At 40.3% G+C, this 23,494-nt stretch overlaps 2 protein-coding genes across 3 annotated transcripts; both read right to left on the bottom strand.

The window, feature by feature from the left end:
• Positions 1–1,966: 1,966 nt before the first annotated feature.
• chrna2b (cholinergic receptor, nicotinic, alpha 2b (neuronal)) lies at positions 1,967–15,200 on the bottom strand. 2 transcript variants are annotated; one of them, XM_039599001.1, is made up of 6 exons: positions 14,485–15,200; positions 8,602–8,753; positions 7,378–7,422; positions 7,058–7,167; positions 4,715–5,882; positions 1,967–2,845 (listed from the first exon to the last, which is right to left on the bottom strand). In XM_039599001.1, the coding sequence occupies exons 1-6, from the start codon at positions 14,549–14,551 to the stop codon at positions 2,720–2,722; spliced, it is 1,668 nt and encodes a 555-aa protein (XP_039454935.1). In that variant the 5' UTR covers positions 14,552–15,200; the 3' UTR covers positions 1,967–2,719. The 2 variants fall into 2 exon arrangements, with proteins under 2 accessions (XP_039454935.1, XP_039454937.1); XM_039599003.1 differs by having other exon boundaries at positions 4,855–5,882.
• Positions 15,201–15,617: 417 nt separating this feature from the next.
• On the bottom strand, positions 15,618–22,903 carry si:ch211-142k18.1. The gene is made up of 3 exons (XM_039599004.1): positions 22,614–22,903; positions 17,758–18,305; positions 15,618–16,599 (listed from the first exon to the last, which is right to left on the bottom strand). Exons 2-3 carry the CDS (start codon positions 18,297–18,299, stop codon positions 16,461–16,463), a joined length of 681 nt encoding a protein of 226 aa, XP_039454938.1. The 5' UTR covers positions 18,300–18,305; positions 22,614–22,903; the 3' UTR covers positions 15,618–16,460.
• Between the last annotated feature and the right edge of the window lie 591 nt (positions 22,904–23,494).

The raw sequence follows: 23,494 nt of genomic DNA, 5'->3' as shown, positions 1-23,494 counted from the left end.
CTTCAAGTTTGACTGAAATTTGCAGCTGCCCATATGGACAAATCAAATGTCTCCTAGAGAGAAGTTTTTCAAAAAATATTTCAAGACAAAGATTAAAATATTTGGCCACAAAACCAAGAGGTATTTTTGGAGGCATCAAGGTGAGGCTTTTCAAACCTAACAACACTGTATCAACTGTCAAGCATGGTGGTGGTAGTATCATGCTCTGCAGCTGTTTTGTTGCCAGTGGTACTGGTGAGTTGCACAAAATGGATAGCCTAATGAAGAGGGACTACCTCAAAATTAATTAATCCACTAGACGGTTAAACTTGGACACAGTTGAGTGTTTCAACAAGACAGTGGTTGTGGAATAGGTAATGCAGGCTAACACTGAGCTTCTGGAATAGCTTTCCCAAGGCCTCAACCTCATAAATTGAAAATTTGTGGATTATGCTTAGGAGCCACGTCTATGCAAGGAACCCAACCAATTCAAATGACTTCTGTCAGTTCTGCAAAGAAGAGTGTTCAAGTATTCAGTCACAATTATGCCAGAAACTTGTTGACGGCTATCAAAAGTGTCTGGTTGAGGACATTTCACCAAATATTAGTGGAAGTGCATATATATTTAAACCTGTATGTATATTTTTGAGTATGTGGATTAGAGAAAACATGAAATAAATTGAAAGATCTGCAACCAATTCTTGTTTTTAAAGTCATGAAAGATGTATGCTATATAACCCCCCTGCCCTCCTGGAAGAAGAACAATTTAAATAAATCATTAGAAGCCAGCATTACCTTGAAATTCATGCCCATGATGATTGTATATAAACCTCTAAATGCCACTGTATAATTATCTACATAATGAGGTCATCTGAAAGCTCAAGGAGATAGGAACATTTACAGATATAAGTCTTTACTGGTGATCATTAAGTGTAGTTTCAGAGTCAGTTCTTGTATAAAAGAATACAAAAAATACTGTACAAGAAAAATATATTTTTTTTTAAAATGTGCAGACAAATTTTCAAATTTGTTTCATGGGTTTTTATTGTATAGTATGCTCAATCAAAAATACTTGGAATTGTTGCAGCATCGCCAGAATGAAAAACCTGTGTTGATGCATTTTTTTGTCCAAACCAAGTCACCCCAAATCATCCAATATAGTCTACAATAATGGGTGTTCATCCCACCATACACAAAGAGAACAGTGTCATCAACAACTTTTAATCTGATAAAAAGTAACCCAGATGGCATTGTTTACATATTTAATTCTCCCTATTTTTTAAACGTTCACTGGTTTACCAGTATCATAGCAACTTGAACAGATTGTGATAAATTTCCATGCATTTGATGGCTCCAGCGGATGAATCCTAATAAATCTTGCAACACAGACTAAGCTCTTCATATTTTAGCTCATGACTGGAAACCTTTAAAAGTACCAAATGAATTCAAAACTTCATGAAGCAGTTTTGAGCAATACCACTGACCAACGGTGGCAAATTAAATGGAAAATTATTATATTTAGTCATTTATCCAAGATCCCCTTTGGCGCAGCCAGTCCAGTTACCCCTACTAAAATCAGACTAGGGATGCACTGAGGAGTATATCACATTTGAATGCCCATTTCTTGAAGGATTATTCACCACCATCCAGAATATGTGGTCAAAGAAAACTTTGCTTAGAATCCAAGAGAACAGATTCATGACAAATATTATTAAAATACGACTCAAATGTAGAATAGACTCTAGTAGTTAGTTCCCTTTCAGTCGATTCACTCGGTACAACACATAAGTATGGAATATCAAGCCTTCGCGTGTCCTGGCTGAAGAAACCTTTATTCACGCCTTTAAGGCAGATGACATGTGATGACACACGCATGGCCCCGCCTGCACATATAGCCGCTTTCATCATTTTCTGGACATATCAAAAAGACAGACAGAAAACTATGAAGTAAAGAGCATGAAAATGAGACGAATTTAAAACAAGCTTGTTTTCTTAATGTTTTAATCTCCATCCTTGAGCCTTTTACAACAAGCTAACATTGGGATGATAAACTGAGTCTGATTCAGAGTTTGACTTCTGCTAAGACAGCAAGATGACAAACAGCTTCCACTGATCCCTCTGCTATCAGTGAATGCAATGTTATTAAGTTGTTGAGTTTTAAGCTGCAATCCCTGAAACTATAGGAAAGAAAAATGTGATCACTGTGACACCCTACTAACACAGCCGTTGGCACTACATATTTAACTAGCATGTTATGCTAACATGCTAAAAAGGGATTAACATTTGCACATTAAAATACCAACATCAGCACAGTTTTCAACAGCCATGTTAACTTTAGTGAATGTTAACATGCAAATGTTTGCATTCAGGTCAAAAACAACCTGAGAAATGTTACAGATGATGCTTAAGGAGTAAACCTGAGGCTGACAAAGTGCGTCTGAGATGAAACTTGAGCCAAGACTTTATAGCTAACAGTAGGTAGCTGAGTCTGATCTTCCCTTAAAAATGTAGATTGTAGTTGATTTTTACCCAACTGGGAATAAGAATATGAAAATAGCCGAGTTGTCTCCACTATTCATAAGTTATATTTGGTGACGTGTAAAGAGCACAACGGCCTTTTGAGGACGCCTGGGTTGCACCGAGTTACACAAAGTTGAGTCAGATTAAAGAAGAGTTCAGCTACACTTTAAAGTATCTTTCAAGAGGAGGTGACTGTGAATTCAACCCTTTCCCAGAAGCCTTAAATCATGCCGGCTAGCCACGGGGGCAAGAAGAGGCCAATTGTCCCAAGCAGGCAGACAATAATGAACATCCACAGGAAGATACGGTCAATCACCATGGCGACATACTTCCAGTCCTCTTTCACCTGTGCAGAAAGAAGTAACAGAGAAGGGGGGAGAACAAGAACAGAAAAAAGATTATGAATTTAAATAATAATTCACATCATGGGTGGTATTGTTTGCTATGAAAAATATGTTTCATAAGAAAAAATACTCATCACACAAGCTATGTCATATATTCATGCACATTTCTGCTCACTTTTGCTGACCGGTTTCTTCTATTTTCTTCTGTCAATGCGATTTGCTACAACCTGTCTGTAACCAATCAAACTTTTAAACAGTTCTTTCTTAGCTGCTCCCAACAGTAATTTCAGTGTGATGTTATGCATATAATGGGATTTAGCTCCATGCATTACTGCTCCATGTATCTGCCCTTGAAGTTTAATATCTGTCTGCAGAAAAGCTCTCTTCAGTCACTCAGCTGCCAAAGCCAGTCTTTATACCTCTTCAGTAACTTCCTATATATGACACAAAAAAAAATTGTATTTTTTTTTATTTAAAAGTTACTTTTCTAGGGCAGAATGGTGCCTCACAGCAAGAAGATCCCGAGTTTGAGGCTGAGGGCCTTCTGTGTGGAGTTTGCATGTTCTAGCTCTGTTTGTGTGGGTTCTCTCCGGGTATAGTTTCCTCCCACAGTCCAAAGATATGCAGTTAGTGGGATTATGTTCACTCTGTTATTCAAATTTGCCCAGAAGTGCGAATATCTTATCCCTGTGTCAGATGGTGACATATCCTCTCGCACTATACTAGCTGGGATCAGTTCTAAGGATAACAAAGAGTATGCTAAATTTCTTATGCTTGCTATTTTGTCCATGAATACTCTGCAGGCTTTCTGCCTTCCTGTCTGGTTTTTCAAATCCAGTAAGAGGCGCAATATTGATAAAAATCTGAATAATATTTTTTAACAACCAAAGGGAAGATGTTCAAGTTGTTTTGGCAGGACAAAGTCTTACTGAGAGACTACGGACTGAGACACTAAAAGACTGAGTTATCAAACTTCAGTATATACTCCTTATTTTGGTTCTTTTTGTCAGGTGTCATGGTAAACTGAGAGCTTAAGATTTATTTATTTTTTACATGTTCTGGGTATCAGTATACAGTTAGGTCAGACGACACAAATGCAGCTTTGCTTTTGCAAACCATCTCCGTGGATTTTAAATCAAACAATCAAGATGAGATTTAGGTGCACACTTCAACTCATGGGGTTTTACAAAAATATTGCCCTAACTTTTTTAGGAATTATATACATTTTTATTCACAATCCCCCATTTGGAATGGCTCAAAAATAAATGGACAAACTCATAATTAAAAATATAAAGATTATTTTCATTCTTGGATGATTCTCATCTGGAGATTCTCTGTTAGGCCTGTACTGCAGCCACCTTCAGTAGCTGCTTGTTTGTGAGTCATTCAGTTTTATCTTCAGCACTACAGGCTCTACTGCAGTGACTCCCAAAGTGTAGGATGGGTCCCCCTGTGGGCTGTGAAGGTATTGCAGGCCTTAGTATTAAAAGAAATTGCGTTTGAAAGAACTATGTACAGTTATGTATTTATATAAATGCATAAATGCATGGACAATATTCAGCACTCACTGAACAGCAGGCGGTCAGAACAAAACTTCCAGGGTGCATTTCAAACATAGGAGGAACACTGAGAGTCGTCTGTGGCTTGAAGACAATCTTGAAGTGTATGGCAGCCAAATTTAACTCATGTATGATTTTTAATTTATATAGAGTAGTAGGATGTTTTGATTGCACTTTGCACAGGTATTATCTAATCAACATGCCCAGAGTATGATTTTGTATCATAACTGAGATAAATGTAAATTGGAATACCATCAGTAATACAAATGAACAAAATGCCATTCTGCTTTTATATTAGATGTTGATACTCACACTGAAGTCAGCATCCTCAGCCCTCAGGTGGTCTGCAATGTAGTGCACCCCTTCTAATGCACGCATGACACTTGGTGAAAGCAGGAAAGCTGACTGTGACACTTTATTGTCAACTTTAGCCGGCCGAGGAGTGGAATTACCTCTGGTTCCAGTTAAGTGCCTGTTCCCCCCTGCCACCACCTCTTGTCGGCTCTGGCTGTTCTGTGGGGTTTTTTGTTGTGGCGGAGGAGTTGACCCTGGAGGTCTGGGCGAAGGAGGACGGAAGGAGAAATAGGATGTCAGTGTTCCCAGCTCCAAGTCCTCATAACAGCTTCTCTCGGGGTCTTCCAGTGTGGTCCCATCTCTTAGCCAGTTAGCTGAGGTGCTGATGCAGTTGCCCGATTTATACCCGGCTATTCGGAGCTGCCGCCGCTCTGCCGCCGCTTCCTGTTGAAGGAGCAGCAGCCTGCGACGGCGGCCATCCGGTGCGGGCCGCCTCATGAACAACCAACGTGGAATCAAGTCCAGGAACACAGAGTGGACCCAGTGGGGCATCTTGTGAGTGCTGGGAGAGCGGTGGTGGACGTTGAGGACAAAGACAGTGATAACGATGGACAGGGTGACAAAAATCATGGTGAAGAGGAGGTACTCGCCGATGAGAGGGATAACAAGGGATGTGGACGGTATGATCTCCGTGATGAGTAGCAGGAAGACGGTGAGGGATAACAACACAGAGATACACAGGGTGATCTTCTCACCGCAGTCTGACGGTAGATAGAAAACCAAAACCGTGAGGCATGAGATCAGCAGACAGGGGATGATGAGGTTGATTGTGTAAAATAAGGGAAGACGTCGGATGATGAAGAAGTAGGTGATGTCTGGGTAAATCTCATGGCAGCAGTCATATTTCTTTGTATTATACGTTCCCACAGCATTGATGATGGCCCATTCACCGCTCTCCCAGTAGTTGCTGAGATCCACAGTATTTTCAATCTGCTCCAAGTCAATTTTGGCCTTGTCATAAGTCCAGGAGCCAAATTTCATTTTACAGTTTTGTTGATCGAAGGGGAAGAAGGTGACATCAATGCTGCAAGAGCTCTTGTAAATGGCAGGAGGCACCCAGCGAATTTTGCCCGTGTAGAATAGGTGAGCTTTTGTCATGTGGGTCACAGCAAATTCACCATCAGCACTGCAGAAGGAGAAGTTTGTCATATAAGTCATGGAAACACACAATAGACCTCATCTGAGAGCAAAGGCTACATCAGATAAGAAATCATAACCTTCAATATGATCAGTTCTATTCCCCTTCTTCTTTCCTGAGATTTTATTTCGTTTTCCTTTTTTTTTTTTCATTTTGGAAACTATGTAGTGAAAAACTGACTGTAATCTCCCGTCCATTCACCACTTTAATGGCAACACTAGCTTCAGCAGAAGACGTAATCATACGTCCTTATCATTTAATCAGTCTCACCTCTTTTAATTTCACATACAGACTGTGATTACACAAGCGCGCTGGAGCAGAAACCTATCATCAGCGTGCTCGGTTTAATCTCCAGGAGGTGAATTTAGGTGATGGGAGAGGTTTCTCAAAAGTGGTTTTTGCAATCAGTTTCCCACTGAAGCGATAGACATGTAAAGGCTGCCTTCATTTCGATGAAATGAAATGCACTCCACCGACTTTTACTAACAGACATGCAAAATATAAAATGCAGTATCTTTTTCATTTTGCTAAATGAAACAGATAATAAAGAGCTGTGTTTACATCAGCGTGTAAACTGTACCGCATATATCTCAGAAGGTACAAATAAAACCAGCCACCCAATCAGGACTGGAAGAAACATGAGAAAGAGGAGCAAACCATTGTTTTCAAAGACCACTAGATGGTGCCATCTTCTTACACATACCATTAAGGCAACAGGCGTGAGTTTGGACTCCTTTGTCATACTACAATAAGAGCATAGCTGTTAGACAGCCCTAAATCTGCCATTACAATCCTCTGAAGCATTTTGGCAAACCTTAAAGTGTTCAGCAGCGTCTCAGTACAGTAGAGAGAAATAACTGTGATTGGTTATGTAGTTCAGAACTGAATAGACTAATAATCAATTGTATATTAATCAGAATAAAAGATGAATGATTTTAGTGAGTTTGTTAAACAAAATGCAACAAATATCAGAGTAAAGCTGTTTAACTGAATATTAGATATTCATTTCTTGAACAATCATAGTTATTTTACTCTCATACGCTCATTTGCACAACTGAGCTTTACTGTAGGTCTGAGTGTATTTTATATTTATTTTAATAAAGAGTTAATTAGATAGCCAAGAAAAGAAATGCAGTAACCCTTACATTTTATCTCAGACTCACTTGTTATAGAGGACGATATCTGGTACCCATATGAGCTCTGACGGCACTCTTATGGATGTCACGTTGTCATAGTCAGACGGTCTCCAGCGAAGCTTGTAGTCATTCCACTCCTGCGAGACACAAACAACACGAATCAGTCTGGAGGGCCGTGGCCCCATTTGTATTCATCATATGAGTCATTCACTTCGTCAAAACTTCAACAATGCGAATGCTTTTTTGCATTCCTAACATTTCATGTCAGCATATCCCCTCCTGAATATAAAAAAAAAATAAAAATAAAACCTTAATAATAAATCAACACTGACACTAGATTTCCTAACCTGTTTAAGCCACACGTTGGTTGTCATCATTTGGTTCTTTTCATCCTGAAAGACAGACAGATAGAGAGCGAGAATGATGGAAATATTGTTAAAATTGTCAACCGGGGGTTCAGACCAGAGAAATATGTCTGTGTTTCTTGGTGTTTTGTCAAAGGAAAACTCAAATATAACTTTCTGCAACTTTAATGACTTTATGGAAATCATATACACAGCTTCCTTCATAGCTGTGGGATGTAGTGTACCCATGAACAGGCCTATACTAACCTTGAAACCCAAGTTTGAGTATATACTGTACAGGCATCACTGTATTTAGTCAATGCACAGAAATATCATAACCCTATCATCACCGATCATATGGGTTTCTAGAGTATTTAAAAGTAGAATGGGAGGCAGAGCCTTCAGTTTTCAGGCCCCTCTTCTGTGGAGCCAGCTTCCAGTTTGGATTCGAGAGACAGACACTATCTCTACTTTTAAGATAAGGCTTCAAACTTTCCTTTTTGCTAAAGCATATAGTTAGGGCTGAATCAGGTGACCCTGAATCTTCCTTTAGTTATGCTGCAATAGGTGTAGGCTGCTGGGGGATTCCCATGATGTACTGAGTGTTATTTCTTCAGTCACCTTTCTCAATCACTGTGTTAACAGACCTCTCTGCACTAAATCATACTTGTTATTAATCTCTAACTCTCTTTTCCCCAGCATGTCTTTGGCCGCCCCTCCCTGAGCCTGGTTCTGCTGGAGGTTTCTTCCTGTTAAAAGGGAGTTTTTCCTTCCCACTGTCGCCTAAGTGCTTGCTCATAGGGGGTCATATGATTGTTGGGTTTTTGTCTGTATGTATTATTGTAGGGTCTACCTTACAATATAAAGCGCCTTGAGGCAACTGTTGTTGTGATTTGGTGCTGTATAAATAAAATTGAATTGAATCGAATGGAACATTCATTTATTTTTTCTGAATAACATTAAAGCAGGGTTAGGCAACTCCAGGCCTCGAGTGCCGGTGTCCTGCAGGTTTTAGATGTGTCCTTGATCCAACACAGCTGATTTAAAGCTGAAGTTCTCCAGAGGCCTGGTAATGAACTAATCATTTGATTCAGATGTGTTTACCCAGGGTGAGATCTAAAACCTGCAGGACACTGGCACTCAGGCCTAGAGTTGCCTAGCCCTGCACTAGAGGCATCGGTTGCCACATCACCAGCTCTTTGTGGGAAACGCAAGGCAAACACTCACCACATCAATAAGCTGGGCTATGGAGAGTCCAAACTTGACAATGACGACGTCGGAGATGTTTGGCACAGGTCTCGACCACTTGTTGTACCCAGCGAACAGGGTCTTGAAAAGGTCATCTTCAGCATGTGAGTGGGTCTTCTCATCACAGAGGGCTGTGGATACATTACTGGTGTAGTTAGCCATTTATAGAAGACAAATGCAATAAGTGGGTAATTTAGGAATTTGTAATATTTCTATTCTCTTGTCGGTTAATATATTTATTCATCTCTCTTGGATCTGCATCATAGAGTTTGTTAACATTTAAATAAGCTAACATGGGGCTGTTAAAACTAAAGGTGTTTGTGATAAAAACCTCGCCTGTATCTTGACACTAAATATATTTGCACTTTTTTAATGCATTAATATTATTAGTTAATATTGAATGGTATGTCATTCTAAGACTGAAACGGGATGAAAGAAGAGGAAGCTGAATGGTATATGTTGGGATGACATCCATGTTCTGTCATCTGGTTCTCTCCTAATCTTCACTTAACAAATACTAGTAAATCTGGCTGGCATCTGGGTTGCTTTTGGGAGCAAGAGAGAACTGCGAACATGTCGTGCTTCATCACAGAAGCCTACTCTAAACATCTAAGACTTTTCTTTGTAAAGTCTTATCGACTTTTCACATCTTAGCAAATCTTTTGATCTCTTGATCTCGGCTCCCCTTGAGGGCTGCCTGCTAGAATCTCTCAAGCTGAGAAGGTGGAGACAAAGGAAGCGTCTCTCCTCCCCTCGACGGTAACATCACTTCAGCTATACAATCTCTAAAGTCTTATTATTATGTATGTAAGACCTCGCAGTGAGAGGCGGCTTGATTAAACTGATTCTGAATATGCACTCTAGACAGATTTGTGTACAAGCTGGGACTGAGTCACCGTATTGTGTTTCTGCAGAATGAAAAGCATGGAAATAGACAGGAATCCCGTCCCTTGGGGATTACTGCTTCCACCTTCATCAGTGTAGTCAGAGTCAATTACACACATCATTACTCGCTACTGTTAAGTGGAGGTGAGCTAATTTCTCACCAGTGAAGGGTGTTTATTGTTGAGCTGTCTGTCACTCTGTGTTACGTCTGATGCATGAAACAATTAACTGATGCTCCTGATTTGGAGTGGAGGCTAATGGTTGTGTGTGTTTGTCAAATTTTTTATTTGTTTTCACATACTGATGCTGGGAGCTATATATATATATATATATATATATATTCATGATTATATTATTGCATTTAAGACTGATATCGACACCACTACTTGGTTATTTTTGAAAAACACAATTTTCTTTCTTTTAGAAACACAAACAGATTTCTGTCCATCCTCTTCCACTTATCCTTATCACAGTAGCAGGGGCTGGAGCCTTTCCCAGCTGTCATAGTGCGAGAGGCACGGTACACCCTGGACAGGTCGCCAGTTTTTGCAAGGCTAACACAGAGAGACAGACAACCAGTCTCACTTACATTCACACCCATGGGCAATTTAGAATCGTCAATCATCCTGGCAACACTAATTGCATGTCTTTGGACTGTGGGACAAAACTGGAGAGAACCCACACAGACACAACCCCTTGAATCAGGGCCAGTCGGCTGATTTGAACTCAGGCCCTTCTTGCTTTAAGGCAACAGTGCTAATGCACCGCGCCACCGTGCAGTTAAATTTCCCTTATATTTATTATGTGTGGTTGTTTATTTAGTCATTTATGATTCATGTGACTGCGCTCGGATCAGTTGGTTGTTGTGTTTATGGCATGCCAAATGTCTGTTGCTAACAGGGAAGTTGTAGCGCGCCCTCCGGTGGACAAAGTATTCAACATCAACACTCATAATATGGTTCGGAGTTGCTATTCTCACCTCTACTTCTTAAATTTAAACTTATCAGCCTGTGTAAATGTCAATACCAATAAATCTGCAAATAGCTAATATTGGTCAGTAAGACTGGTTTTCCAATAACTTGCATCTAACTTGTATTGAGTACCTTGAATGTGTTTTATATTTGCTATTACTGTACATCTACCTGCCTAGGTACTGGCACAATGCACCTCTTAAACTGTCACTTTATTGTTTGTGTGAAGGGTTCCTGATAAATTTGACAGTCTAAGAATATCACATGTTACATCGATATACTTCTTATAAATGAACACACATTAGGGCAGGGCAATATGGCCAAAAATATTTATCACGATATATATTTGAAAATTTGCGATAACGATATAATTGACAATATAATTGACGGGAGACAAAATACTTTACAACTCCGCAACTTTATTAGTGCAAATTTTTTTTTTTTTTAAAAACAAAGTATTTTCACTTAAACAAGCAGCTGTTTTTTTTAATGCAAATTCCTTGCTGACAGTTTAACCAAAACGTCTTGATGCATTCTCAATCATCCAGGAAAGTAAATCTCCAAAAGTTGATTCTGTTCATCTGGACGTAGCGTTTTGTGGGAGAAACGTTTTGTCGCTCATCCATGTGACTTCTTCAGTCTCAGCAGGTTTCCCCAATCTTATAAACAGTACATTTGCATAATGACTGAAACCAGCCCACTGAAGGAACAATGGGCTGGGAGGTCAGTTCCTTAATCTTAATTATGCAAATTCTCATGACCACTGATCAACAACCACTGACCAAAACCCACTGATCAACGACCACTGATCAATGGCCAGGAGTACCATTCACAGATCCTGAGCATAACCATGTATAATATCCACAAAACTTAAAAAGAGGTTATACACACACAATATGGTAACATTATGTTGAAGCACAGTACGTATCACTCCGCAAGGCTCCTGACTACGGTAGCCGTAATGCTCATTCCATCAAGCGGTGCGGCTTCGTAGCTTACGAGGTCGTACTTAAACATTTTTTGACAGATTTTCGAGTGCCGTGTACCACATAAAATCGGTTAGAGGTCACAACCAGAACTGATACATAAGGCGCACTGGTTTATAAGGGGCACTGTCGATTTTTTAGAAAATCAAAGTATTTTAAGAGCGATTTATTTTCCGAAAAACACGGTGTTAATAACGACGGCCCACTTGCATGCTCTACCAAAAATTGTGCTTTGGTGTGTATCTGACGGATGAAAGCCAAACCAGTTCCACACCACTGGAGTTGCAGCATTTTTACAAACCAATTCTGGTTCATCTGTCATTCAATGATCCACTTTCCCCCTTCTCATTCTCTGTGGCTGCCATGCTTTTTCTGCCATGTGCGTATGAAAACAAAGACACTGCACATGCGCGTTTTACCCATATTGTATCGCAATATTTAATTTTCTTATCATTGCCTAACATTATACCGGTATTACCGTGAACGGTATATGGCCCAGCCCTAACACACATATCTGTAAAGTGAAGTCTACATCCATGAAGAGATTAGCTTTACATAACATATAGATGTAGCTGCACTCATTCAGTCCAATTGTAATGCTAACTAACGGCTTAAAAATATATTGTTTTGTTCATGCTAAACCACCCACTATAAAGTCTTTGCAAAATGGCAGATTATAACTTTTAGATGGTTTTTGTTCTCGTTTAGATTTCAGCTTCAAAGAAAATACTCGTTCAATAATGTCAAAATATTTAATCATGTGGCATTTTTGTTTACTGATATATTGCCTACTTGTTCAATTACTCAAAGCAGAAAAAAAATTAATTGCATCAAAATTTTAAAAAAAACTCCATTAACATGTGATTACATTTACATGTCACTAATACACCAATGTTTCTGGAGCTCTGCTTCTTAGCAGAGGTTATAATAGGATCCATTCAAGTGTGCTTCCATCAAGGGACCTTCAAATGAAACCTTGGACCACCTTCATCTGGCAGCAGCCATGGTTGCTTAGCCAAGGACACATCACTATCTGTCCATGGGTGAGTTGTGGCTCTGTTGACAGCATTACCATGTATTTACAACCTGTAACTGTAGGACAGGCCACTAGACGATGACCACTTGATGGACTTACATGTTGCACAGAGCTAATCCAAGCAATACATGCGAATCTGCTTCAGTGATTTATTGCTTGTGCTAACTGAATGGCTTGGTTTGGTTTGGCTTTACCAACAAAAGGCTGCAAAGGATGCAAAATTTGGCAAGGTCCTTCTTATCTTGTTGATGCAGTAAATATACATTAGACGTGGTAATCAATATGTGAAGTCACTTTCAATTTGCCTAAGGTACACCTGGGCTCATGTCTTGTTATCATGAACTAATTTCAATCTGGCAAACAAGCAGGCACTAGAGAATTCCTATCTGCTGTCTTGACAGTCGGGGCAGCGCGCATTCATCTGTCCGTGCATCTGGGAAAGACCAGATGTGGCGCTGGAAAAAAGCCTCTTGGGTGCCACATATCAAACCTCATGCCAGGGGAGAGTTGAAATGAGGTGACACCTTCAACATCCGGCACACTTGGCCCAGTATATTTGGACCTTAGCCAAGTCACTTGGCAAGGTGTTTAAAACACTGACCAGTTTGGATCATCGAGTCAGCAGCTTCTCTGGCCAGAGGTGCTTTTCATGAAATTGGGCTGTCAAATAATTACTGTAAAAAGTTCACTAAAAGAATGCCACAGATCTTTTCTTTGTGTGTGTGTGTGTGAAAAACTGCAGGGTTTAAGTCAGAAAGCTGAAATCTATCTGTGTCATACCAATAAGCATATGGTTATGTAGTCTACCTACACATTTGATAACTGAAGCATACAGAGACTGAGTAAATTTGGTGCTTTGAAACCCTTTTCAACAAGAACTCATTTTATCTCCAATCTCTGTATGGGAATGCTTTTTGTGTGCACATAAGTTATGATTGCAACTGATAAATTTTGACATCCATGTAAAACTGGACTTCCAGAGTAGCTAACTGGGCTTCAGTGTCAAGCTTGAATGAATCAAACACTGTTTCCACAAAAGTATGCACTAGACCGTAAGAAATTGTAGCTTAAATCATTTCATAACAAAAGCAAAAAATTGAGACATGATCTGGCATCGACTGATCGAGTCTTCTCTCAGTTTATTCCTTTAAAGATGTTTCTTCCTCTGGTCCGTTTGTAGCTTTTGAAACAAGATTAACTTCCTCTGAAAATTCAGCAGCATGACTATCAGCTGTTGCACCAATTTGTGTGGCTCATTTGTCACACTGTTATGTTGTCCGCTGTCCTGCTTTTGTACAGAAAGAAGCAAACGCCTTCATTTATCTCTTACATTTCTTCTATTTATCTTCCTAACAACAACTTCTTTTCTCATGAGCTAAATGGCTGCTTCTCTGGAGGTGAACGTGCTAAATGAAGAGGTAGTTCCCAATGCATGAAACAGACATCCAACTAAATGTGAAAATAGGATCGTGAGCCTTTTAAGTAGTCATGTGTGAGACTGCAAATTTCTGATACCAAGCAAATACAGGGCTAATATTGCAGATATTGATACCAATATTTTTAACATATAAAGGTATGTATTTAAGAACAGCCTTTTTGCTCCTTTTTTATAATGCATGTTTGAGGTATATTTTTCCATTAAAAACAGATATATAATTTATTTAACACAATTCAGTGGGCTACACACTAAACTTAAAGGAAGGAAACAAACTATCGAACGTATCGCGCTAGAATCGATCCAATACCGATACTAGCAGTGACATCAATACTATCCCTGTTTGGATCGATCCGCTCACCTTTAATTTTGAAAAGTGCCGAGCATAACTTAACAGTAAGGTTAGAATATATTTTTCCAGTCTGTGACTTACTTCTTTGCACTTGCTCAGTTGCTCATCTCTCAGAACCCCCATGGTTCAAACACACCTGCTATTATTGCTGTCATTAACATTAGCCCACTAGAAAACACAGTTGTAAAAGTACTTACCGGCCGGACTCAAGAGTAGCGCCCAAATAAAAGCTGTCCCGGCGGAGAACAGGTGGTTGGATCCCATTTCGTCCTCTTGACAGCAAAGAAAACTTCACAAGAAAGCACGGAGCAGCTTCCGTCCACTGTCGAAACGCTATGTGGAAAAGTGTGAGCAACATCTGTCATCTTCGCAGCTGAGAAGCACGTTAGGACCACATCACAGCTACTGTCACGATAACCGCTTTCAAGTCTGTGGGCGGGGAATGACAGTGACAGCGCTCTGACTGACTTACTTTAGATCTCAGCATCCATAACTCTCCGTCTCTGCTCACTGTCAGCGCTGTTTGGACCGGAGGAGAGCGAGTACTGTGCCATCAGTTTCCGCGCAATGAGCGCTATCCATCACTGGGTGCTGAATCAGGGAGCGGCACTATAACACTGTGTGTCCCAGCTTTGCTGTAATTGCTCATACCAGCTCATAAAAGTAGCTCTATAAATCTGTTTTCAGGAAATCAATTCACGGAAAGTAGTCCGATTTTTTTCTGTGCAGAGAGTATCCAAACAAATGCGCCTGTTACGCAGGGTGCCAAGAATTTTGCGTCCAATGCGATGAGTCCTGTGAGTGCCTTCTGTTTTAAAATTCAAAGTAGTTGTTTTCCATGACTGGCAGCTGGACAGTGTAATAAGCGTAATATGTAAGGTTGCCGAAACAACAGGAGGAGATGCAGGGCACTTCTGAGCATTTGCCTCTTTATCTGGCACCTAAAGCGACTCGCTCTGTCTGTCTCTCTCTCTCTCTCTCTCTCGCTCCCTCCGTGTGTGTGTGTGTTTAAGAGACACACATACACAGAACCAGTGTGTTTAAATGCTGAGCAGCTATTCAAGAAACCAAGTTAAAAATGCATTAAAAAGTTATGAGCCTCGACTTTAATACAGTATTTATTCTTTGAAACATCCAAAGAATGAGTGACGACTCTGACGAGTGACGTGAAGCTGAACACGGCACAACATGGTGCGATATATATTTGGAAAACAGCTAGAGGGCAGACCGGGTGAGTGAAGTTTGTACCCCAAACTACTGATGAGCACAGGAGCTGTGAAAACACCATAATGAATATTTTTGTTTAAAAACAATGTAAGTGTAAAAAACATCAAACAACAAGGTGCTTTATTTATATATATTTTTGTCGTTTACAGGATTGAACATAAATCTATTTTCCAAAATATAATGCTACATATTTTATTTTACAAAATGAAAAGGCATCCCCCTTCAGGAAGTCCTACCGGGATTAAAGAGAAACCTTGTTTAAATAGGTTTCTTAAGCCGGGAAACTGCAAACATATCTTGCATAGACAGTTTATCCTTCTTTTTTTTCTCTAATCATAGGATCTGTCTTAATATTCATATAGAAACTTATCCCCATGGATATTTCTCTTAAGAAAACAAACCCTTTATTAGTTGTTCCAGTCCTGTCCTTCACTTATTGTTGCAGAAATAAAATCTCTATTACCACATAGTCATTATAAGTATATCCCAGACTCCATCCTTACCCTGGAACCAGATGGCCAACCCATAGCTTCCCCTGGAGAAGAGTAACAGAGTCATTATGTTTTGTTCTCTGAAGGCCCATCTATTTTGATCCATAAACACCGAGCTTAGCTCAAAGCTGCACTGCATGCCATTCCCATATTTGACCTCACAAAAATTCCATGAATAATGCGTGGATGGAAAATCATATGTCATCCGTCCTGGGGATATTCTGTGAAAGGGAGGTGTCAACAATCCATCTTCGTTGACTGCTTCAGTTGATGTGAAGTCTAACCTTAACATACTGTTGCATCCCAGCAATGCTCAGCACATGTACATAAAAATACAATTATAAAATGGCGAGAGGGTATATTTCCTGAATTTGAGACCTCACGGAATGCCAACCATCATTCACAAGTTCAAGGATGATGCGTAAACACTTTTCAAAACACTTTTCAATGCTTTCTCAGCGATGGATTTTCACAATGTCTTTCATTTGCTTGGTGAATGAAGCGTGCAGGGCCTGTGCTGAGCTCTCCAACCTGCTGGCGATGTCCGCGGCAGCATGAAGCATGTCTTCAAAGGCCAAGGACTCCTCTCTGATTCTGCTCCGCAGGACCAACAGTCCAGGTGGCCGGCCGAGTGAGTGATGACAAGGAGAAAGCACCGGACACAAGAAGAAACAACAGCAGAGGGTAATAAAAAGAAAATGTGAGGACACGATAATATAATGGGGGGATCACATGTGTTCAAGAAACTACCACTTATATGCCACGGGGTCTCTTTGTGATACTTTTTGTTGCCTATCTTTGTTCTTCTCCTGCCCTTGTTATTGTCTGATTGAGTTCATCTTTGCCTTGTTACCATAGTTCCCTGGTGTGTATTTAGTCCTCAATCTTTTTCATTTCAGCACATTTTTCCCTGTGTCACCTGCTGATTATCCAGAGATTTATTTCTTCTAATTGCGAGGTGTTTAGGTACTTCCAAAAAAACAAGATTAAAGTTCCCTTTTTTTAACCACCTTTTAGTCTGTTTCCCTTTTATATCAGAAATTGGTTTTTACACAGTGTGTCAGCTTCAGATAGCTAAAATAAGTCTCAGTTTGGTAACCAATTATTATTTTATTATTAATGATTAATCTAGTTTAATCTATTTTTTTTTTTTTTGGTAGTGTTTTAATTTATGATTCTGGAATAGGTGAATAATAGTTATCAGATTTTTCCAAAGCTTGTGTTTTCCAATTAAAGTCCAAATCCCAAACAGTGCCATCATTGCCAGACCTGGCCCACATCTGGTTGACATACACTCTGCCATGACACCAGTCAGTCAGAAGTGCCAGCTTGATGCCGGATCCGGGCCAGACCTGTTTTCTGTGAGCCCGGACCACATAAACCAAACCATGATCGGGCCAGATATGGCACGCTATCACATAGACAGTCCCATCTACACCAGGCCTGGCCCATATCTGGATGACATACCACTTACCATGCCAGAAGTCAACCAGCAGTGCCGGCTTGACACCAGATCTGGCCCAGACCTGTCTGCTATGTGGGCTGGTGATAGATTTAATTCAACCTATATCTTTTCTTTTTTACGTCGCTTTTCCCCACAGTATCTTCAATATATGTGCTACGACAGTTAATTAATCTTCACTACAGAAACAAACAGCAGTTTTTTTCTTTTTCTTTTTAGCTGTCGTCTTTACATTTCAGCTGTTAACTTTATGACGTTTGGCACAAACACATTTGATTTACTGCACTCACTTGTGGATCCCAGAGAAGGAGTCCGGCACGTCTCCCTCCAGCTGCTTTGTTAGATCCTCTTCTGCTTTTTCTACCACTTCGTGGCAGCTCTTCTGGTCCTCTTGAATGCCAATGACATTTTCCTTGATCACATCTTCATAGCGCTGATCTCCCAGCTCATCCCCTACAAATTGCACTAAGTTCTCCATCACTGCCTTGTTCCCATGCTGTATGGCCTGCAGGTAGGCCAGCTCCTCTCTCTGGGCCTTCAGCCTTCGAGCTGAAGCAGTGTTGGTGCTGAAGTGGACCGAGCACCTGTCCGGCTGGGGCTCGTGGTGGAGCACAGGTGTAGGTGACGGTGAGGATGCTGCCGATGTGGTCCAGTCGTGGCTGTTTTTTACCTTCGCAGGCTCATCACCAACAGCCTGCAATGTGTTATTGGTGGCCATTATCACAGAGTAGATGTCAAAGCCTGAACCCCAGTCCCCATCTCCACTTTGGCACTGTGCTAGGGTTGCCATGGATACCAAAGCCAAGATGACGTTTGTCCAGCAATATCGCATGGTAACCTGAAAAGAGGTAGAAGTGAGTGACTGCGAACTTGGCCAACTGGTGAAGATAATAAAACTGAGTGAGATAAATATGAAGGTGGGCTGGGTTACTTCACTTACATGCTTAATTAATAAAAAAGCTGAGATACTCTTCATGTTGTCAATTAGAATTCATAAAACACAATGCATGCATGTAATTTGTATAAATGGCACAAACACCATGTATTCAGTGCTGAAGCTGAGCTTATTTACATCTTATTTACATTTAAGATAGTTTTATGGTCTCAAGTTTGGCAGAAACATTTCTAAATATGCAGCTGTGATGAGCAAAAATGAGTTCTTAAGCAACACTCTGCAGGAATCTGGAAGCTGAAGACTTCATTTTAAACGTGCAGCGCCTGCTCTGTTGTATTTTTAATTTCACAGTGTGCCAGATGTTTTCATCGTGTGAAAGACCGCACTAATTTGGTCAATCAACCGTTGTGAACAGGCAGCCACACCGCATACGTGGACTAGTATAACTGGAGGCTGTTTTTTTTTCTTTCTTTTTTAAATAAATAAATAAATAGCGCTGTTTGGTATTTTTTCTCAATGTAAATTTGGTCTCATTTGTTGTTGCTGTTAAACGTGCCTGGGCTGTCTCAGATGCAACGCCTCTGCTCCACAATGTTGTACACTCTGTACCTTGACACGTCGGCAGCTAACAGCTAACTCAGTTAAGCTACAGGTCAACAGCTCAGGTTCGCTGCGTTCCCACCCTCGTCTGAAGTGAGAATGTTTTGTTTCATTTTGTTAGTGGATAAAAAAGATCATGTAAAATGATGTCTTCCTTTGCGAGAGGGCCAAAAAAGGACATCCAGGTGATGCTGAAAAATTATCTCCAGCAGATAACGAGTTTAACAAGCTGGAACTGTTTTTCTAACTTAGAGTTACAGCAAGAAAAGCCAGGTGGTTATTCAACATCGAAATGTTTGCTGGGTCATGCCATGTGCACTCATGTCCCCCGATTACTGATGCTGATCAAGCTGGATAATCCCTTTTATCTGTAGCCCAGAGGATGATTTCCAAACAGAATTTTGCTTTCAGACCCCAGAAACAGTTTGAACAGTTTTCCACGTTACCTCAGTCCTTAAACAAGCAGATAGTTTGTGGATCTTGGCCATGTATGAGTGTGCTTTGCATGGCATAGTTTTGACTTGAATATGTGGATGCAGTGATGACGATGGTTTGGGGAAGTGTTCCCGAGCTTGTGCAATGATTTCTACTCCAGCAGTGTCTCCAGCTATTGGTTTACAGCCTCGTCTCTTACACACAGAGATTAGCTGTAGATGATCCCACCATTTCTGATACTGATCATCTATTTGCCCACACGATTTTTCACAGAATGGGAAAGCCATCCTCATCTTTCCTTCTGGAAGACTCAGCTTCTTTGGATGCTCCTGTAACTGTACATCCATTTTTTTGGGCAAAGGCGTGTGTGGCCTCATTCATCGTGTTGTTATGTGTGGCCGACATTTGTTGTGATTCTTTCTGTCACACTCAGTTTGACAAAGTCTGTCAAATTCAGTGGTAGAAACTACATGCATCCTCTCAGATGTTCAATTTTTTAATTTTAATGCTCAGATTGCACAACAAATTTTTTTGTTGTTTGTTTACTTTTTGTAATGAATAAATAAATAATAAATACTTTTAGTCCCTCAAATGTTTTTTGATTATTTCAGCTTTGCCTGTGCCTTTAAAGGGAAAACGTTCAATTCAAATGTGATTGGTTAAACCAAACAAACCCTTTCCATGCTCTGTAAATGCTGTAAAAAAGTATAAATAGGGGAACATTTTATGTGGCTTGGGTTGTGGTTATTTACTACAGCATGCTTTACATTCTGTGGTTGAGCCATGGCTCAGCAGATCCATGAGATGTGTCACGCTAGGGTTGTAAGAGCTGACAATAGTACCCTTGCAGCAGGGTGTGTGTGGTTTCTGGTAACCAGCGGTAGTCTTGGGATCTTTCATGACATCTATTCACCTTGTAAACACAACAGTGAGGGCTTGTTATCCCAAGCTCAACACATGAGAGGCTCTTCCTTCCCATGTGTTGCAGTTTTCAGTGAAACAGCTGCATTGTCACTTTATCATGTCGATGATTTCCATTTTACGCTTCTGTCTTCTCCATCTGGAAATATATATATGGTTGTTTTTTCAAACTGAGTCTGGTCTGAGGTTGAAGCATTGCAGACCTTTTTCTGCTGTCAGAGCACATTTGGTTTACTTTCACAGCAGCCTTGAAAGTATTTTAGCTCCCAACAGCTGAACTAGAAATCAGAGTTGCTTGACTTTCACCTATTACTCTGTCTTGTTGAGAAATACAAATGTCCACTCCTGCCAGCTGCACACTGTAAACACTGTCTCCTTTTTTTTTTCTTTTTTTAAAAAGATGAGCTGTTGCAGGGCAAAAGCCCATCAAACGACCAACTGTTGTCTCCTTCTGTTTGTGATTAGTTTAAATGGTGACCTCACACACTGCTTGCTGTGGCTGCTGTAAGACAAGTAGCCAACAGAAACCTTGAGGCACAGACACAGTCCAGGAGCCTGACGTCATTATGTTAGAGTAAGAAGAATGCTTTCTTTTGACTGACATGCACATTGTAACAGAATTTTGATCAATAAAAATCTCATACTGTACGAATGGGGTTTATTATTTTGACTATTTGAGTCCTTGCAGACAGCTGTGCGATAATGTAGATATCCTCCAGTGTTGTCCTCAAACTAATTGGTTGTATATTAGAAAAAGCCCTATATAAGTCTACAATTTGTGTTTAACTTCTTAGTAAGCTGACTCACTCCAGCAGATTAGATTAACAAGCCAGAGAAACTAGTAGGTGAGTTCAATGTGAAACCTGTGATAAGCGGAGAGCAGACATTTAATGCCCTGCAAGTGTGGAGATGCAGCATATCCAAAACTTTTTATCACTGTGAACTTCCACTGCACTCATTTGGATGTTAATAAATCCAAACCTTATGGCCAAGAGTGACAACTTTCAGCCTAATGACATAATACAGCCAAATGGAAACGCAATTAATCTTGAAAAATGTTATTGTCTCTGTGTTCAGCTCCCGCCGCAGCAGTCGCGGGTGCGACTCAAAGGACGTTTAGTGGCATTATTTCATTCTATTAAAAACGCCGCTGACCAGAGGCACATATGCTCCTGTCTACATCACAGAGTGGCGGGAGCAGTTGCCTTTGTCTTTGGAAAATGTCTGAACAGTTTCCACGCTGGCGTCTTATGGTTTTGAAACAGGGTTTGTGTTCGACTCTCCGTGGCCCATAGTGACCTTTTTTTGGCTTCAGAGGAAGGATCTGTTTTTATAGGCTGACTTTTCTTTTGGCTTAAAATAGAAGAAGCTTGTCTGCAGAGGGAAAGCAGCCATAAGCTCACACACCAGCATTAGGACACTTTAGCCGTTTGTTCTATGCATTAAGCAGAGTTTTTGTTATGCTGTTCTGCTGATTTAAGAATAATTTTAATTCAGTAAACTCTTTCAGTTACCCTCATAATCAACTGGTCATCACTCTTTTCTGAAGTGCATGTCAGCATCTTTAAACTGTCTTTTAATGGAATAAAATGTAGCAAATCTACATGAAATAGAAGGAAAAAAGGACAAACAGATTACTGAAATCTTAATTACTGGAATCAAAGTGAAAATGATGTCACTTGCAGAAATGCATTTCCAATCACATCTCTAAATGTGGCCATGCTCTTTCCCATGTCTGTGGCTTAAGTGAACCTGAGTGTTTGTGGTGTCCCTATAATTCAGTCTTGTTGCCCCCCCACCCCTCTTCTTAAAGCCTGAACAGGTGGGCTTCACAAATGTCACAACACACAGACTTGCTACAGTGTTAGTGGGACAAGGAGTCGTAACAGTGTGGTAGCAGAGCAGAGACTGTAGTGTTAAAGCCTGGAAGTTAGAAACGTCCTTGTTAGCATAGTGATAAAAAGTGGAGACGTTTTTGCATGCACACAACTACGCAATATATGAACACTATAATGTGACCTTTTTATATGCATATGCTTTTTTCTGACAGTGAAAAAAAAACAAACAAAAAACACCATCCCTTTAAATTTCTGTTCAACTCAAAAGCAGCCATCCACACCAACAGCAGCTCTTTCACACAAAACTTTATACAAGTGCCATAAAAATGAACAAAAGGCTGTGAAATTCAAATTTATCTACTTCTACCAGGGGGAGTACACAGTGAGAAAGCAGCCACTTTCCCATTAATACTGTACACTAAACTCAGACTCTCATAAATCCAATCACCAAACTTACCTGCGTCCGGGAATTTTTTCGGATAGAGAAACGCTAGATTCTGCCACTTCCACTCTTTCAGTCACGCAAATCAACTCAAAAGCTCCAGGACTACAATTTCCAAGTGGAGCGCGTAAATACTCGCTCTGCTCCCCTTCTTCATGTCAGTGGAAAAAAATGCAGACACACGCACACACAATTAGGGTTTGGCTGGAGATTGTGGTCGTCTGTGTGCCCCTGCCTGCTGTTGGGAGGGGTTGGTAGGGGAAGGGAAGAGGGGTAGGGGGGCTGCGGGGTATGTTTTCAAAAAAGGCCCAAACTGAATGATTTCTTTCTTCGCAGTGGAAAGAGGGACTGGCAGAAGGAGAGGAAGTGAAGGGAGTGTGATCTACTTCACATCTGGGGGCTCTGCATGAGGGTTCCTCGGTGTGGGGGAAATGTTTTTTACGACCATGCTAGATGCACATTTCTTATTTATTAAAGTATGAAGTACGCACTATACTTTTAATATGTAATAAAGCCAGGTCTTGCACTGCTGTGACGTTATTGTAGCTTACAATGCAAAAGAAGCAGCAGCGAAGGATAGAGGGTTGAAAACACGAGACAAGTTTGTTGTATTTTGAGGGGAAAACAATTAAAATCAGAATATAATAAATAGCATTTACTTTAAAATTATATCTTCAGCATAGAAGCAGTGCCTCAAGGAGTCCCTAGCATCAAATAACGGAACAAAAAAACATGTATTTTAATTAATTGTGAAAGAAATATACTGGCTTTTAAATGAAACATATGCATTCAAAAGGAAAATATTTAACTCATATTGCAAGCTTTCTGCTTTATAAACGACAAACAAATGGATTCCAGACAGACATGAATATTTTATGGTTATGCAGCTCATTAGT

This window comes from Oreochromis aureus, linkage group 15, assembly GCF_013358895.1.
Source record: "Oreochromis aureus strain Israel breed Guangdong linkage group 15, ZZ_aureus, whole genome shotgun sequence".
In the NCBI taxonomy this organism is placed as follows: domain Eukaryota; kingdom Metazoa; phylum Chordata; class Actinopteri; order Cichliformes; family Cichlidae; genus Oreochromis; species Oreochromis aureus.
Note: the sequence above shows the minus strand (reverse complement) of the source record. Positions and strands in the feature narration are given on the sequence as shown.

Coding starts and splice junctions, on each gene's coding strand:
- chrna2b (XM_039599001.1), bottom strand. CDS start 14,551: ATGGGATCCAACCACCTGTTCTCCGCCGGGACAGCTTTTATTTGGGCG. Junction 7,423..8,601: donor TAGCCCAGCTTATTGATGTG/GTGAGTGTTTGC, acceptor TCTGTCTTTCAG/GATGAAAAGAACCAAATGAT. Junction 7,168..7,377: donor CCAACGTGTGGCTTAAACAG/GTTAGGAAATCT, acceptor TGTGTCTCGCAG/GAGTGGAATGACTACAAGCT.
- si:ch211-142k18.1 (XM_039599004.1), bottom strand. CDS start 18,299: ATGCGATATTGCTGGACAAACGTCATCTTGGCTTTGGTATCCATGGCA. Junction 16,600..17,757: donor TCCTTCTCTGGGATCCACAA/GTGAGTGCAGTA, acceptor CCTGCGGAGCAG/AATCAGAGAGGAGTCCTTGG.